The sequence below is a fragment of the Haliaeetus albicilla genome, chromosome 18 (genome assembly GCF_947461875.1).
Source record: "Haliaeetus albicilla chromosome 18, bHalAlb1.1, whole genome shotgun sequence".
In the NCBI taxonomy this organism is placed as follows: domain Eukaryota; kingdom Metazoa; phylum Chordata; class Aves; order Accipitriformes; family Accipitridae; genus Haliaeetus; species Haliaeetus albicilla.
Window position 1 is genome coordinate 922,737 of NC_091500.1, and position 14,066 is coordinate 936,802.

General features: G+C 62.2%; 1 protein-coding gene across 1 annotated transcript; it reads right to left on the bottom strand.

The window, feature by feature from the left end:
* Positions 1 to 384: 384 nt before the first annotated feature.
* Positions 385 to 13,439, bottom strand: KIF3C (kinesin family member 3C). Its single transcript, XM_069805397.1, has 8 exons — positions 11,984 to 13,439; positions 7,494 to 7,595; positions 7,282 to 7,404; positions 7,085 to 7,203; positions 5,786 to 5,902; positions 5,390 to 5,498; positions 4,642 to 4,817; positions 385 to 3,715 (listed from the first exon to the last, which is right to left on the bottom strand). The coding sequence occupies exons 1-8, from the start codon at positions 13,394 to 13,396 to the stop codon at positions 3,622 to 3,624; spliced, it is 2,253 nt and encodes a 750-aa protein (XP_069661498.1). The 5' UTR covers positions 13,397 to 13,439; the 3' UTR covers positions 385 to 3,621.
* Between the last annotated feature and the right edge of the window lie 627 nt (positions 13,440 to 14,066).

Here is a 14,066-nt window from a genome sequence, read left to right on the forward strand (position 1 = left end):
ATTTTCAATAGGCCTCTCCACACTCTTGGAGCCCATACAACGACTTTGAGAGAGAGCTCCTACCTAGCAAAACCAGCTTTTGCTGCTTAGACCCTCTCCTAGTGAAGCTTCCTGCAAATTACAGGTGTTATAGTACAAATGCTCCATCTTATACAAAACAGGAGAAATACATGGAGAAATCCAGGCATCCGTGCACCCCTGTTTGTGCAGCAGCAGGAGCCCAAATCCCAAATCCTCGTCTCTAAACACACACAGCCCAGGAGGTCCCCCCAAGCACGGCGCGCGATGCGGACCTGTGCTGAGATTAATGCATCGGCTGCAGCACTGCGGTGCTGGCGGGTTCCAGCTGGCCAGAGCTGCAGATGAACAAGGCTGCGGACGCCCTTTGCAATGATGCTCATTCCTTTATTGGTGTCATTGCCAGGTTTTGAAGGGTGCTGGCGCTTTCTGGTTGTTCCCAGCACTGGGTCAAAGCTACATTACAGCATATTGAAGAGGTGTCCATCCAAAGCCAGAGGGAGTGTGAGATTAATGACCTCTCTCCATACAGTATGTATAATATATATATATTTATAATATGTCCTGTATATTCATATGTATAGAGTGACAAGGATGGGCCACCATACAGTAAACTTTTGATTTCTAAATAAATCACCAGAGCAACAGGCACAAAAATTTGGTCCTAATCAAGGCCCTCACCTTGTCAATCCGAAACAGACCCAAACCCACCCCCTTGGAAAAAAACCAAAATGTCCAAACCTGAAATCCAAAATAACTAAACAAACAATTAAACAACAACAAAAAAAGCCCCAGCCCAGCCCTGTCCCCCCCCTCTGGGATTTGCCCCCTGTACACTCACATTGACGGTAAATAGATCCCTTGGCTACACGCGCGCGCGCACCCACACACACCTACACACACTCATATGTAAATACACACGCACCAACATACAAAGACCAAAGAACATTACAAATATACATCTGGGGTTGCTGCAGCGATGCAGAGAGGCTGCGGAGCCACCCGAGGCAGAGGGAAAACACCACCGCGAGCGAGCTCGGCCTCAGCTTAAATCACCAGCATCTGCTTACAACCTTCCTCAGGGTTTGTGCTAAGGAGGCTGGGAGGTTGTCGGCAGCGGTGGAGTGAGACAGAGTGATCGCCGGGACATCGCTGGACCCACGCGCACGATAGATGCATTACAAGCGGCACTTGGACGTTGAAAGCAGCTCAGCCCGTCCCCTGCACCAGGTACAGAGATGCCGGTCCTGTGCTCCGCTGGAAGAGCTTCCAGTGGATCCCACCATGCCCAAAATCCTGCTAGACCTGGACCCGTCTTTTGCCATGACACAGATGAGGACCAACGCGTGCCACGGGAGATGGGTGTGGAGAACATCCACCCTTCAACATGATGCTCCATGGCCTGGGGCAAGCTGGGGGGGAACGAGAGGACACCATCGGCTCTTGAGCTTTGTTTCCCATGCCCTGGGTAGAGAACGGAGGTAAAGGAGACTGTCGCTGGTTCATCAGCTTCGGGCTCCATGAGCTGCTGATCTGGCTGAAGGTGAACTTGGGGCAATTAGAAAACATGGAAGGGAGGAAAATATATTCCTGCAGGTCACCCTGCAGACAGCTTCTCCCCTTCCTGAGGTCTGTGCTTCATGACGCTGACTCCCAGACCCTATCCTGAAAACTAAATAAAGAACTGGGTCTCTCATCCACCGTGTTTCACGGGGCCAGAGCTAGCCTGCTCCGGGGGATGCACACGGACAACCCCCCAGCTGCTGGCGGTACCTGTGGACAGAAGGACCTCATCCCAAGCCACAGAAGGGACCGATCTCTCACTCCTAAAATGCCTTTCATCCCGCACCCTCCTCCCCAGGCTGAGCACTGACCAGACCTGGCTGCTGCTTGAAGGGAGTGAGCTCAGTCCTGGGAGCAATGTCAGCTTCCAAAATCGCCTACAAGCCAGCTGCTGGAGTGGGGGAGAAGGGGACAAAGATTTCAAAGAGGCGGAAGGTGTTACGGGACACAGGCAGGGAAGATGGTGGCAGAGGGCAACTATCAAGAAGACACCAGAAGACAGTCCCTACCTGCACATCTTCTCAGATGTGCCTTCCCAGGGACCGGCCTCAGCGTACGTCCCTCTGAAGACCTGTATCCTCCCATGTCAGCCAGGGGCTTGCTCCCTCATTCATTAGGATCTCGTCAAACAAACGGATCTCCCCCACCTCTGCACATCCAGAAGCCATCCCAGGGAAACCACAGCTGCTGGCCTGGCACTGCCAGGAATGGTCTTCAACAAGGACCCACCTTCCCTCAGTCGAATTGCTGAAAGCTGAATCACTCAGGAACACCGAGCGATGTCCTGGCACCTACGCACGCTGCTGCCTGGGATGGGTTTCAGGTCACCGAAGTGGCCTTATGGCTTGCCCCCTCCTATCCATTACCCATTTCACATCCATCCCTCCATGACCCACGCAATAACCAGGAAATTTCTCCCAACTACAAGGTGATCTCCACATGGTATTACCCAGCCTGGAGGACAGCAATGTTGAAATCACCCCTCCGGGCATCACCATCATGTCCTGCATTTCTTCGTTGCCTTTAGTTGCCAGGATGGTGGACACGCTCACCTCTGGTTTCACTTAGGTAGCATTGCTCCCCAGACTATGTGTGTCTTTGGCAGGGGTGGGTGGAAGGGGACGGAGATTTCCATCTCCTGTTCTTGCTGTAAGGAGTTAAACACCCACTCAGTCAGGGATGGGAGCAAGCTGAGTGTCAGGCAACCGAAGAGGACAGGGCCAGCCATCTCCCGAGCATGGCACAGGTGAACAAAGTCCCGGCGTCACTGGGACTGACTTGGTTTGGTTCATCTGCAAGCCCCCTCTGTGAATGGAGCTGGCATTCCTGGAGCGACAGCCATGGCAAGAAGTCAATGAGATGTCATTGCTGCCACCAGTGTTGATGCAGGCTGGAGAGTCCCTCTGGGCCTCTGACAAGCCCAGCGCAAGGTGCTGCCACCATGACGTCTCCAAATCCTTGTAGAAATCGCCAAATTCCCTGGGATCCAGCAAAGCAAACACGGCACCAGTGTCTGGGGCTGCCTCACCTTCTGCCAAAGCCACCAGAGAGGGGCACGTGCTCTCTCCTGCCTGCTCTGTGGAGCATGATGGTGAGCAGTACGCCGGGGGTGCCCACCCCGGCGGTGTCCCTGTGCCCCAGCCCTGCGCGGGGGCTGCGGCGGCGGTGTGGGGAGGGCTGGGAGCCAAGCGTACCCAAGGAGGGGTCGGCGTGGTGCCCACTGCCAGCCTTGGATGTCCTCCAGTCCGAACGCACCTCCTGACTCTGCGCATCAACCACTCCATAAATAAATACGTTAAATAAATAAAGTGACAGATCCAGATCGGGGAAGGGGGGGGCAGAAGGAAGGAGGGGGCAGCTCCCCTTGCCCCGGGGGCTGTTCGTGAGCGTCTCACACAAACACACGCGCACACAAAGTAGCTGAAGACAAAGACGAACTGGGACCGGTGGAGATGCTGCCGGCTGAGGCCCCTTCCTCAGCCGTCGGCGGGGCACAGGCCTCGCTGCGAGGCGGTGTGGGGGGCAAGGGGGTCCAGGACGTCACTCCTGAGCTGGCATCGTGGCGGCGCACGGGGAGCTGGAGGTGAGGGAGACATGCGTGGTTGAGGATGGCAGTGACCGCGGCGTCTGGCACCTGGATGGGGAGATGAACAGAAAAAACTTGGTTTCCTTCTCCTTTCCCTTCCCTTGCCTCCTGCTATCCCCGAAATCCAGCCATTTTCTCAGTCATTTGCTACGCAGGCAGCACCAAAGGACACCCAGTGTCGGGCAGGACAATACCTTGTGTCTTACCATCTGGGAGATATGTGTATCATCGAATCATAGAATGGTCTGGGTGGAAAGGGACCTTTCAAGGTCATCTAGTCCAACCCCCCTGCCATGAGCAGGGACATCTTCAACCAGATCAGGTTGCTCAGAGCCCCGTCCAACCTGACTTTGAATGGTTCCAGGGATGGGGGATCGACCGCCTCTCTGGGCAACCTGGGCCAGCGTCTCACCACTCTCAGCATAAACAATTTCTTCCTTGCATCTAGCCTGAATTTCCCTTCTTTTAGTTTAAAACCATTACCCCTTGTCCTGTCGCTACAGGCCCTGCTAAAAAGTCTGTCCCCATCTTTTCTAGAAGCCCCCTTTAAGTACTGGAAGGCTGCTATAATGTCTCCCCGGAGCCTTCTCTTCTCCAGGCTGCATAACCCCAACTCTCTCAGCCTTTCCTCATAGCAGAGGTGTTCCAGCCCTCGGATCATCTTTGTGGCCCTCCTCTGGACCCGCTCCAACAGGTCCATGTCTTTCCTGTGCTGAGATGCGTCTGATGATATATGACATCATCACCCTGTTTTTAATACACATCCAACAACCGTTCCCAAAGCAATGTTAGCTGTATTTTAAAATCTGACCACACCCCAACAACTCATGGCCAGTTTCCACCCCAAAAGGAACGGGGGGCTTGCGGCTCCGCCGCGACTCCTCTGCCTGCCCCAAGCCCACGCACTGCCCCACGTGGAGCATCCCGGCTGCGCCGCATCCCACACGCCATCCCCTCCACCTGCTGGCACTCACCAGGAGCGGGACTTCCTCACCCGGGAGGCCGCCGGCCGCTCCAGGAGGCTGTCCAGGTGCATCAGCCTCTCCAGGTGGAGAGCCCGGGGGTCCTGCTCTGCTGGGTCCCTGCTCCGCTCAAACTCAAAGATGGCCGGAGGGGAGAGGTCCAGCTCCAAGAACATGATGTTCTCAGCCTGCAGCAGGACAGGGCAACGGGAAAACCAACACGAAGAGTCACCACGTGGCAAAACACAGCACCAGCTCTAGCAAGTCCACGCTGCCGAGAGAAGCTGACCAGCATGCCGTGGAGTGGGACCCTCCTCTGGCTGCCACAGCCACAGGACAAGCTCCAAACTGGGGTGCAGGCTGACAGCTCTGCTCAGGCTCTTCTGGTCTTTCCTGGGGCTGAGTCCAGCAGGCAAGACTGAATGGCCCCATCCGTTCAAACAGCAGGAGCTGCCACAGCCAGTGAGCTAGCAGCTCAAGGACCGGCTGAGAGCATGGCCACCGATCCTGCCAAGTAGGAGGATAAAGCTGGGAGCTTGAACTGACGTATCCCAAATCATCATGAGCTTGTTTACTCTGTGTCCTCTCTCACTGTTCATCCATCCATCCCTCCATCTGTCCACCCACCCATCCATCCACCTACTCATCCATCCATTCAACCATCCACCCATCCTTCCTTCCTTCCTTCCATCCAACCATCCATCCCATTTATCAAACAACCTCTTGTCCCCCTGGCACGCACCAGTTCCCTCTCACGTACCCGGTACCGAGGATGAGATCCCATGGCCATGGCCACGCGGGCGTATTGGCTGATGGGTCTCTTGTACCCCACTGCAGAGGTAGGCCGCTTCTTCATTTGGTTGCTGTTTCTAAAAAATTAATTAAGAGAGGAACATATGTTAGAGAACATAAATACCTACTAAAACCATGTCCAAACAGTGACGAACGGAGCTCGTCTACAGTGAGTGAAGGGTGGCCCTTCCTGGTGGGGCTTGGCTTGGAGAGGATTTCCACCCGGAGGCACCTACAAGCATCCCGGGGTCCCTGCCGTCCCCCCATCCCCGGGGACATCCCTGCCCTGCAGGCAGAGGCTTCGTGCCCGTGGGTCAGCAGCGCCGAGGCAGAGCGTGGGTCGGGGTCGGGGCCGGGGACGTACCCTCCGGTGGGCACCAGCGGCTGGAACTTCCACTGGTCCTCCTCACCGTCGAAGTACAGGCGGTTCATGATCTTGTTCTTCTCTTCTGGTGGGATGAAGTTCTCGATGATCAAGTACCTGAGCGAGTGACCGGCCAAGAGAGAGACGGAGCAGGAGCAAGGGGGTGGGAAGGAGCAGGAGAGGAAGGAGTTAATGTGACAAGTGACAGAAAACAGGTCAGAAAGGGAGAGAAAAGGGATGTCAGGAAGAGAGGGAGACAGCACGAGGAAATGGGAAAACAGCCAGAAGATGGAAACATGATGGAAATGGAGCGGTTGAAGCAGTAGATCCAGCCGACAGAGAGGCGAGAGAGGCAGGAGAGGGAGAGCAGAGGAAGATGGTCATCAGAGAGGAGCGAAGACACTCGGGCAGCTCTGCAAGCCTTCCTCCAGGCAGAAACACCCGGACCCGTCTGCTCCCCCAGCTGCCCGACCAGAAACTAAAGGAAAGCTCAATGATGCAAAATGGAACCCAAAAGGAACCTTTTTTTCCACGTTTTTTGGGGCAAATTGAGCAGCTGCAGAAAATTGTTTCGAGCCGATGAGTTGCTTTCATTGAGCTGCTGGCTTTTAAAAAGTTTGAATCATGTTCGAAGGTAGCAAAATTTGAGATGAAATTTAGTTTCTAGTAAAAGTACAAATATTTCACCTTGAAGCTAAAATATATTTATATGTCTGGGTGGGATTTTCTTAAGACATTGAATAAAATAATTGCTTGAAGTGAAAACAAACCCACTAAAGATGGTGGACTAGAAGCTGCATCTCCTGCTGGGAGGTTCCTGGAGGGAAAGCACTGCCCGGCTTTGCCGGGTGCCCCCACGGGGCTGGGGCTCACACCGAGTCCCCCCAAAGCTGCCCTCCCTCCACTGCCCATGCTGGGGCTGCAGCAGGTCTGCAGGTGCCCTCGGGGGACGCTTACCTCCAGCTACCACGGCCACGTCCCGTAACCGAGCCATAGCGCGCACTGCTGCCGTGCTGTCGCTTCTGCTTGTGTATTTTCTGGTTTTTCACGTTTCTCAGAAACTTTTTAATGCTCTTGCGTGCAACCCACCCAGCTCAACAGGTTTAAACATTTTACACCTTCTCCCACCGCTGACGGGGTAGGAAGCACTCAGTTGGGCCCATCACCCGGTGTATTGCTCCCTCCAGCTGCGCACCCCAGCTCCGCTCCAAGCACCCCAGCTCCGCTCTGTGCACCCCAATTCTGCCCTGCACACCCCGCATGGCTGCGCCCCAGCCCCGGGGCCGCACGACCACCTACTTGAGCTTCAGCTCCCGCGTCTGCTCGTTCTGCGCCTCCTCCAGGTCCTGGCGCACACGGATGTACTCGTCGTGCTGGTCCTGGATCTCCGCCTTCACAGCCTGCAGCTTGGCGTACAGCTGGGGGAGAGGAGCAGACCCTCAGCCCCGTGGCTCGGGGGCTGGGGGGACGGTCGTCCCCGCCTGCCACGCTCTTACCTTCTTCAGCTTCTTGGTTTTGATCTCCACCTCCTGCTGCAGGGAGGTGTAAGTCTCCCGCAGCTCCATGGTCTCCTCGTCCCGCAGCAACATCTCCTGCTGCATCTCCCGCTCCCGGCGTTTCTGCAGCGCAGGGGGAAACGCTCAGAGCCAGGAGGGGGAACCGGACCCCCGGCACCCGCCTAAGCCGGCTCAGGCCCCCACGCCGTTACCTGCTCGGCTATCTCCTGACGCTTCAGCTCCAGCATCTTCTGCTGCTCGTTGGTGTGGTCCACGATGGTCCTGCCGCCGATGAGCAGCTTGCTCTCCATCGCCTGGGGGGGGACAGAGCGGGGTGGGGGGGGTCAGAGTGTGGCTCTCCCAACCACCCCCCCCCGCCCCGGGGTTTGCCCCAAGCCGTCCTCGCCGGGTGGTCACCCCCGTCCCTAGTCCCTGTCCTGGGCACCCTGTCCTCAACCCCGCTTTCGGGGAGGTGGGAGCTTTTGGTGCAGCACATGCTTTGGTCCCCGGCTGATGGGGAGGGGGCTGCACACGGACACCGACGAGCTTGGGGCCGGTTCGGCACCGCCGGCCACGGTGGCGGGGGCTGCGGCGGGGGGTGCGAGTGACGTGGCCCCTCCATGGGGACCTGACGTGGGGCCACTGGCGCTGAGCCCGGGCTGTTTCGGGTCTCGCTTCCTTCCGCACAGCCGTGAGCCAGCGGGACGCCCCAGATGTGCAGCAGCTGCCGGCAGCGGGGACCCGGCCCCAGCCGAGCCGTGGCGAGCTGGGGCGGGGCGGGGGGCTCTGCCCTGAGCCCCCCGGGACCTGCTGGGGGGAGATGCTGCAGGGAAACCACCCACAGCAGCACTTCCCCACCCCAGCATCCCACCCCATCCCGACTCCCTCATCCCACCCTGTCCCATCCCACCCGTGTTTCCCTTTGTCTCCCTCGGGGAACGGGGCTCCCCTCTCCCATGGCAGTGCTCACACACACACCTGCCGGTGCGCAGTCACCCCCCCTGCACACACACCACTACACAGACGCCCAAGCATGCAGACGGTTGTGCTCGCACACAAGCACACTCTCTTTTACCCATGCACTCACGTGTTAACGTACAGACCCCCCATGCACGCACACACTAGTACACTCATGCACGCACACCCGTGCATGCTCGTGCACGCACACTCATTTGCGCACACACACGCAGCCTTCCCTCCAGCCCCAGCGCAGCGCTCTCAGCCCAGCCTTCCCTGGCTCACACCACGTGTGGGACATGCGTGTGTCCTCCTGCGGTGTGCGTGCAGATGTGTGTGCGATGGGTGTGCACCGACATGCAGCCTGTGCACACACACGCGCGCAGGACACGTGTGCACAGGCACAGGGGTGCGTGCATGATGCGCCAGGTGTGTGCACATATTGAATACGTGTGCACACATGTGCCGGTGCGTGTACAAGCGCCGGGTGTGCGCGCACCCGTGCCGGAGGTGAGCATGCCATGCACCGTGTGTGCGCACACCCGTGCAAGACACGTGTCCACCCACGTGCAGGGTGTGTGCATGCCTGTAGCCGTGTCACTGTGTCCGGGTGTCAGTGGGACAGCGTGGCCATCGCTTGTCATTCATCGGTGCTGCCGGCACATGCCCCTGGGCAGGGGTCTCCCCAGGGGGGGCCGTGTGCCCCCCCCCCCCCCCCCCCCCCCCCCCGCCATAGCCTATCACAGCCCCGGGCACCCCAGCTGGAGGCAGGGGCTTGGGCAAACCGGCAACCGCCGTTCACACCGACAGCTATCTGGGGCAATACTCTATTTCTCCTATTTTCCCCCGATTTTTTCCCCTTCCCAGCCCCACGCAGGATGGCTGTGGGGGTGCACAGCATGGGGTTTTAGAGGCGTGCAAGCAGCCCCCCCAGCACCCGTGGGACAACCCCTGCGTCCGTACCACCAGCTCCCACCTTCCGGCACCCCCGCAAGACCCTCGCAGCCGTTCAGTGCTAAGGGGCACATCCCCTCCCGGGTGCCCCATCCAGCCCCCCCCAACCCTGCTGCACCGCCCCAGGCTGCGACACCGAGGATTCCTCCTTCCTCCCAGCCCCACTGCCTTCGGTTAGGTGCTGCTGGCCGGGCATTTTGCCGGGAAGCCACCGGGTTGCCGCAGTGGGGGGGCTGAGACCCCTGAGGGCAGCCCCCCCACCCGGCCCCATGCCATGCCCTGCTAGGGCTCCCCAGAGCAGCCGGGCTGGGGGGGCTGGGGCTCCATGGACCCCTCACACCTCCTCCTCCAAACGCAGTTCTTGGCTGGTCCCAGTTGCACCCTGTGCTGGCTAGTGTCCCCTGTGCCCTGCCTGGGTGCGTCCTGCCCCAGCAGTTCTGGGGGGCACCAGGAGGGCACAAGGGAGGGGACCAGGGTGACCAGGCGGGTGCTGGGGCGATGCTTGGTCAGGGCACGGTGCTGCCATCCTTCCTCGCGGGGTTCACCGCCAGCTACTGCCTTCGCCGAGGGATTAAGGGGTTTCTTAGCGCGGCTGTTTTCCCCCTGACAAAGCATTTATTCCCTCTAAGGAAGACGACTCCCAATCTTCTTTAGCGCGTGGGACAGATTGTATGCTAAGCCTCTCATTTCCGGCACCCAAATAACTTCCCCGGCACTTTCCCGCCTGCCGACCCCGGCTTCGGCACCCAGCAGAGCCGTCGGGCGAGGGGCCGGGAACGGCTGCACCCAGCAGCCTGGCCAAGCCGAGGCAGAGGCTCCACCGCAGCCTGCCGCCGCGGCACAGGCCGGGCACATCTGGGTGCTGAGGTGCACATCTGGGTGCTGAGGTGCACATCTGCCAGGGCAGGCTGGCCCCCGCCTCTCTGAGCCTCATGCTGCCCACGCGTCCCAGCCGGATGGTGGGGCACGGCAAAGGCTGAGCCCATGTCCACAAGCGCGACGGCAAGACGGGGGGTCCAGTGTGGGTCGCCCACGCGCGTGTGGGGCACCCCGTGTCCCCCCAGTTACTATGGCTGCCTTTGCCGCGGTCGCTGCCGAGCCGTTCGACACACGAGCGGGACACAGGGCTCCTTGCCTGGCCCCGCTGCGTGGCAGAGCTGCCCGTGGGCACCGGGAAGCCACCCAGCGTCCCCCGCAATGTCCCCCCAGGCAGGTCCCTGGCAGTGCCCAGCGGGGTGGGTGGGTGTCGCGGCAGGCTCTGCCCCTCCATCGCTGGCACGGGAGGGATTTTTGCCCCCCAAGGCGATCCCTCACTGCTGCGGCTGTACCGTACCCCCGTGCCCGGAGGGTCACGGCACGGAAAGCGGCTCCAAAGGCCACCAAAGGGGATGCGGCGTCATCTCGCCTCCGGCCCTGCCTCGTTACTCAGCAGTTACAGGACACGCTGTGGCCCCAAGCCAGTCCTGCTGCGCCGTGCCGGACGAGGAGACTGTGCGGGACAGCTGCCAGCGACAACCTGCCCTCCGCCGCAGCGGCGGTGGGGGGAACCGGCTGTGGGGAGCCCACCCCTGTGCCAAGCATCCTGCTCTGCCAGGACACCCGTCATGGGACACCAGTCGTGCCAGCCGGCGACTGGTGCGTGCGTCCCACGGCGGCACATCCCAGCACGAGCCCACGGGTCTCTGCGTTGGCAACCAGGCATTGCCACGCATCCCCGGGCATGGCCACGCATCCCCGGGGCTGCAACAAACACGGCTCTGGCCACGGAGGAGGGTACAAGAGCATTCCCCTGTTCAGCCCCCGAAATCCCAGGCAGGGACCGACACCCCAGGCATGTCCCCGCCTGGGGGGGTCCGTGCTAGGTCTCCAGCCTGGCCACCGCATCCGGGCCACCGCGGTGACGGAGGGGCCGTGCCGGAGCGTGACGCGGTGGGTCAGGGTGCCGGAGCTCCTTCCCCACCGCCCCGACAGCCATCCCAGCCCCACGCTCACGCTGGCCCCGCAGCAGGGGGTCAGGACCCCCCAGCCCCACCAGGGACGGGAGCAGGGCTGGGGCGGGGGCGGGGGGCCAGTGGTGCAGCCCCAGACCCCCGGCACGGCCGCCCGGGGCTGGGCTGGGGCTACCATGGCCCCTCTCGCACTCGGCCCCGCATCCCTGAGCTGGTGGCTTGGAGGGTGCCGGTAACATGCCCTCCCCCGCCCCCAGCTCTGGCTCAGGGGTGCCAGGAAGGATTTGAGGTGGGGAGGGGGACGGGGGTCCCCGCAGAGCTGCCAGACCCTGCCTGTGGGCTCGCAGTCCTGCCCGTCCCCGGCAGAGCCTGGCGGGCAGGGCAGGAGCCGTGGGGCTGGCCGGGAGCGGGGGGCAGGCGGGGGGGAGGCGGGGGGGCAGGCGGTGCCGCGTCCCCAGCCCCAGCCCCGGGCGCGTTCCCGGGGCCACCGGGGACGAATCCGCAGCATCGCTCCCCCGCCCTGCTGCAAGCTGCTTTGTTGTGCTGAGGGGAACGAGAGCTGAGCACAGCAAACTCGTGCCACCGGTGATCCGCTCCCCCGTGGCCCTTCCCAGCCCGCACCCCCAGGAGCTTCCACACCGGGTCGCCACGCAGGTCCACGCCTGAGGGCAACCCCAGCCCGCCACTACACTGGAGGCACGGGGCTGCCCTTGGGCACCCTGCTCAGGAGCCCACCTCGCTCGGGAGCCCACCTTGGGAGCCATTCCAGCCCCCCAGGAGGGGCCGGAGGCGAAGCAGGTCTTCCCCCAGCGTCGCTCACGACGGCGGGTGGCGAGACGTACCTTGTACTTGGTGGCCAGCAGCTCCGTGGCCTCCTGCTCCTTCCGCAGATCCTCGATCATCTTCTCCTTCTCCTGCAGCAGCTTCTGCTTCTCCTCGCTCACCAGGCTGTGGTCGTCCTGGATAGCGGCCTTCTCCTCCTCCAGCCTCTCCTTCTGCTCCTTCAAGTAATTCTCCATGTTCTTCTCCAGGCCGTCCTCGTTGTCGTCCTCCCCTTCGTTCTCCGTGGCGCTCTCTCCGTCCACCGCCTTCTTCCTCCGGCTGCTCCTTCTCCTCTTCTTCCCCAGCATGCCGCGCTTCTCCAGCTGGGCTTTCAGCCGGACGATCTCCTCCTGAAACTCCCGCAGCAAGGTGTCCTTGGGGTCCTCGTTGACCCGGGGCTTGTTCTTGATGTTCTTGGCCCTGTTGGCGAACCTGAGGGTGGAGAGGCTCTCATCGTAGCTGTGGGAGGCCGGGCCCAAGGTGGCCACCATGATTGTCTTGGCGTTGCCCCCGAGGGAGTCCTGCAGCAGGCGGGTCAGCTTGGAGTCCCGGTAGGGGATGTGGGTGCTCTTGCCGTCCACGAGGGCGGAGATGACGTTGCCCAGGGCGGAGAGGGAGAGGTTGATCTTGGAGGCTTCCTTGGGGCGCTCTCCGTGGGCCCCCATTTTGCTCTGGCGCTCGCTGCCGGCCAGGTCCACCAGGTTGAGCTTGCCCACGCGGATGTGCTCCTCGCCGTCCGGCCCCGTCTCGCTGCACTCGATGGTGATGAGGAAGATGGCGTGGGAGCGGGAGCTGTGCTCGTTCATGTTGGTGCTGCCCACGGAGCGCGTCTGGCTCCCCAGGTTCATGACGTGCTCGATCTCCTTGACGTTCTTGGTCACGAAGGAGGAGAGGTCCTTGATGTACACCCCCGTCTCGGGGTTCTCCTTCAGCTCCAGCTTCTTGCTCTGGTCCTTGGCGAGGAGGTCTCTGATCTCCTCCTGGTAGATCTCCAGGTACGAGGCCCTCACCAGGTACTGCTGGTTCTGCGAGCGGGAGATGTGGGTGAAGATGTGCTCGAAGGAGATGGGGATGATGCCCCGCTTCTCCGGCTCCGCCCAGGCCCCCTGCATGGTGTAGGTCTTGCCGGTGCCGGTCTGGCCGTAGGCGAAGATGGTGCCGTTGAAGCCCCGCAGCACGGAGTCGATCAGCGGCCGAACCGTCTCGTCGTAGAGGTCCGCCTGCTTGGAGCTGGCGTCGTAGACGGCGTCGAAGGTGAAGGTCTTGGGCAGCTCCCCGGGGGCGGCGCGGGGGTTTCGGATGCTCACCTGCCCCAGCTTCACGTCCAGCTCCAGGACGCGCTCGTAGCCCGCCGCCTCCTCCTTCCTGCTCATCGGGCGGCACCGGGCCACCACCTTCAGCGCCTCGCAGCCGCTGCGGGACTTACCGGCCATGGCGGCGGCGGCGGCGGCGGCGGGCGGGGCCGGGCGGCGGCGGCGGAGAGCGGCAGCGGCGGCGGCGGCGGCGGCGGCGGCGGGGGGGGGGGGCAGCCGGGGCTGGCGGGAGCTGGGGCCGGGGGGGCGGGGGGGATGTCGCTCAGCCGCGCCGCCCCCGCAGCATCCCCCGGGCCGCCGGGAGCGGGGCCGGGCGGGGGCCGCGGTCGGAAGCGGACCGGAGGGTGCGGGGGGCCGGGGGGCGGCGGGGGGGCGGCCCCGCCGGGCGCTCGCTCATGGCAGCCGCGGCCGCTGCGCCCCGCCCGTGTGCGGGGACGGGCGGGGCGGGGCGGGGCGGGGCGGTGGCGGCGCGGCTGATTGGCTGCCGGCCCCGCACACACGCACACGCGCGCACACGCACACGCGCAGGCAGAGGCGGCGGCGCGGGCGGCGGGTGCGCTGCCGGCCCCGGCCCCCCCTCCACGCCCCGCGTCCCCCCGTCGTCGTCGTCGTCGTCGTCGTCGTCCGTCCGCCCCCCCCCCCCCCCGGCCGGGCACGCCGGGAGCTGTAGTCCTGCCTTTGTGCGGCGCCGGAGGGGCGGGGGGAGCGGGATGCGGGGTGCGGGATGAAGGGCGCGGGGGGTGGGAGGCAGGGCTGGGATGCGGGACGCAGGGTGCAGGACGGGGAGGCA

Bases quoted from the DNA above. Each gene is read 5' to 3' on its own strand.
- KIF3C (XM_069805397.1), bottom strand. From the start codon at position 13,396: ATGGCCGGTAAGTCCCGCAGCGGCTGCGAGGCGCTGAAGGTGGTGGCC. The intron at 5,499-5,785 runs GTACGTCCCCGG...TTAATTTTTTAG, and splicing joins CCGCTGGTGCCCACCGGAGG to AAACAGCAACCAAATGAAGA. The intron at 3,716-4,641 runs GTGAGTGCCAGC...CTCCCCATCCAG, and splicing joins GTGAGGAAGTCCCGCTCCTG to GTGCCAGACGCCGCGGTCAC.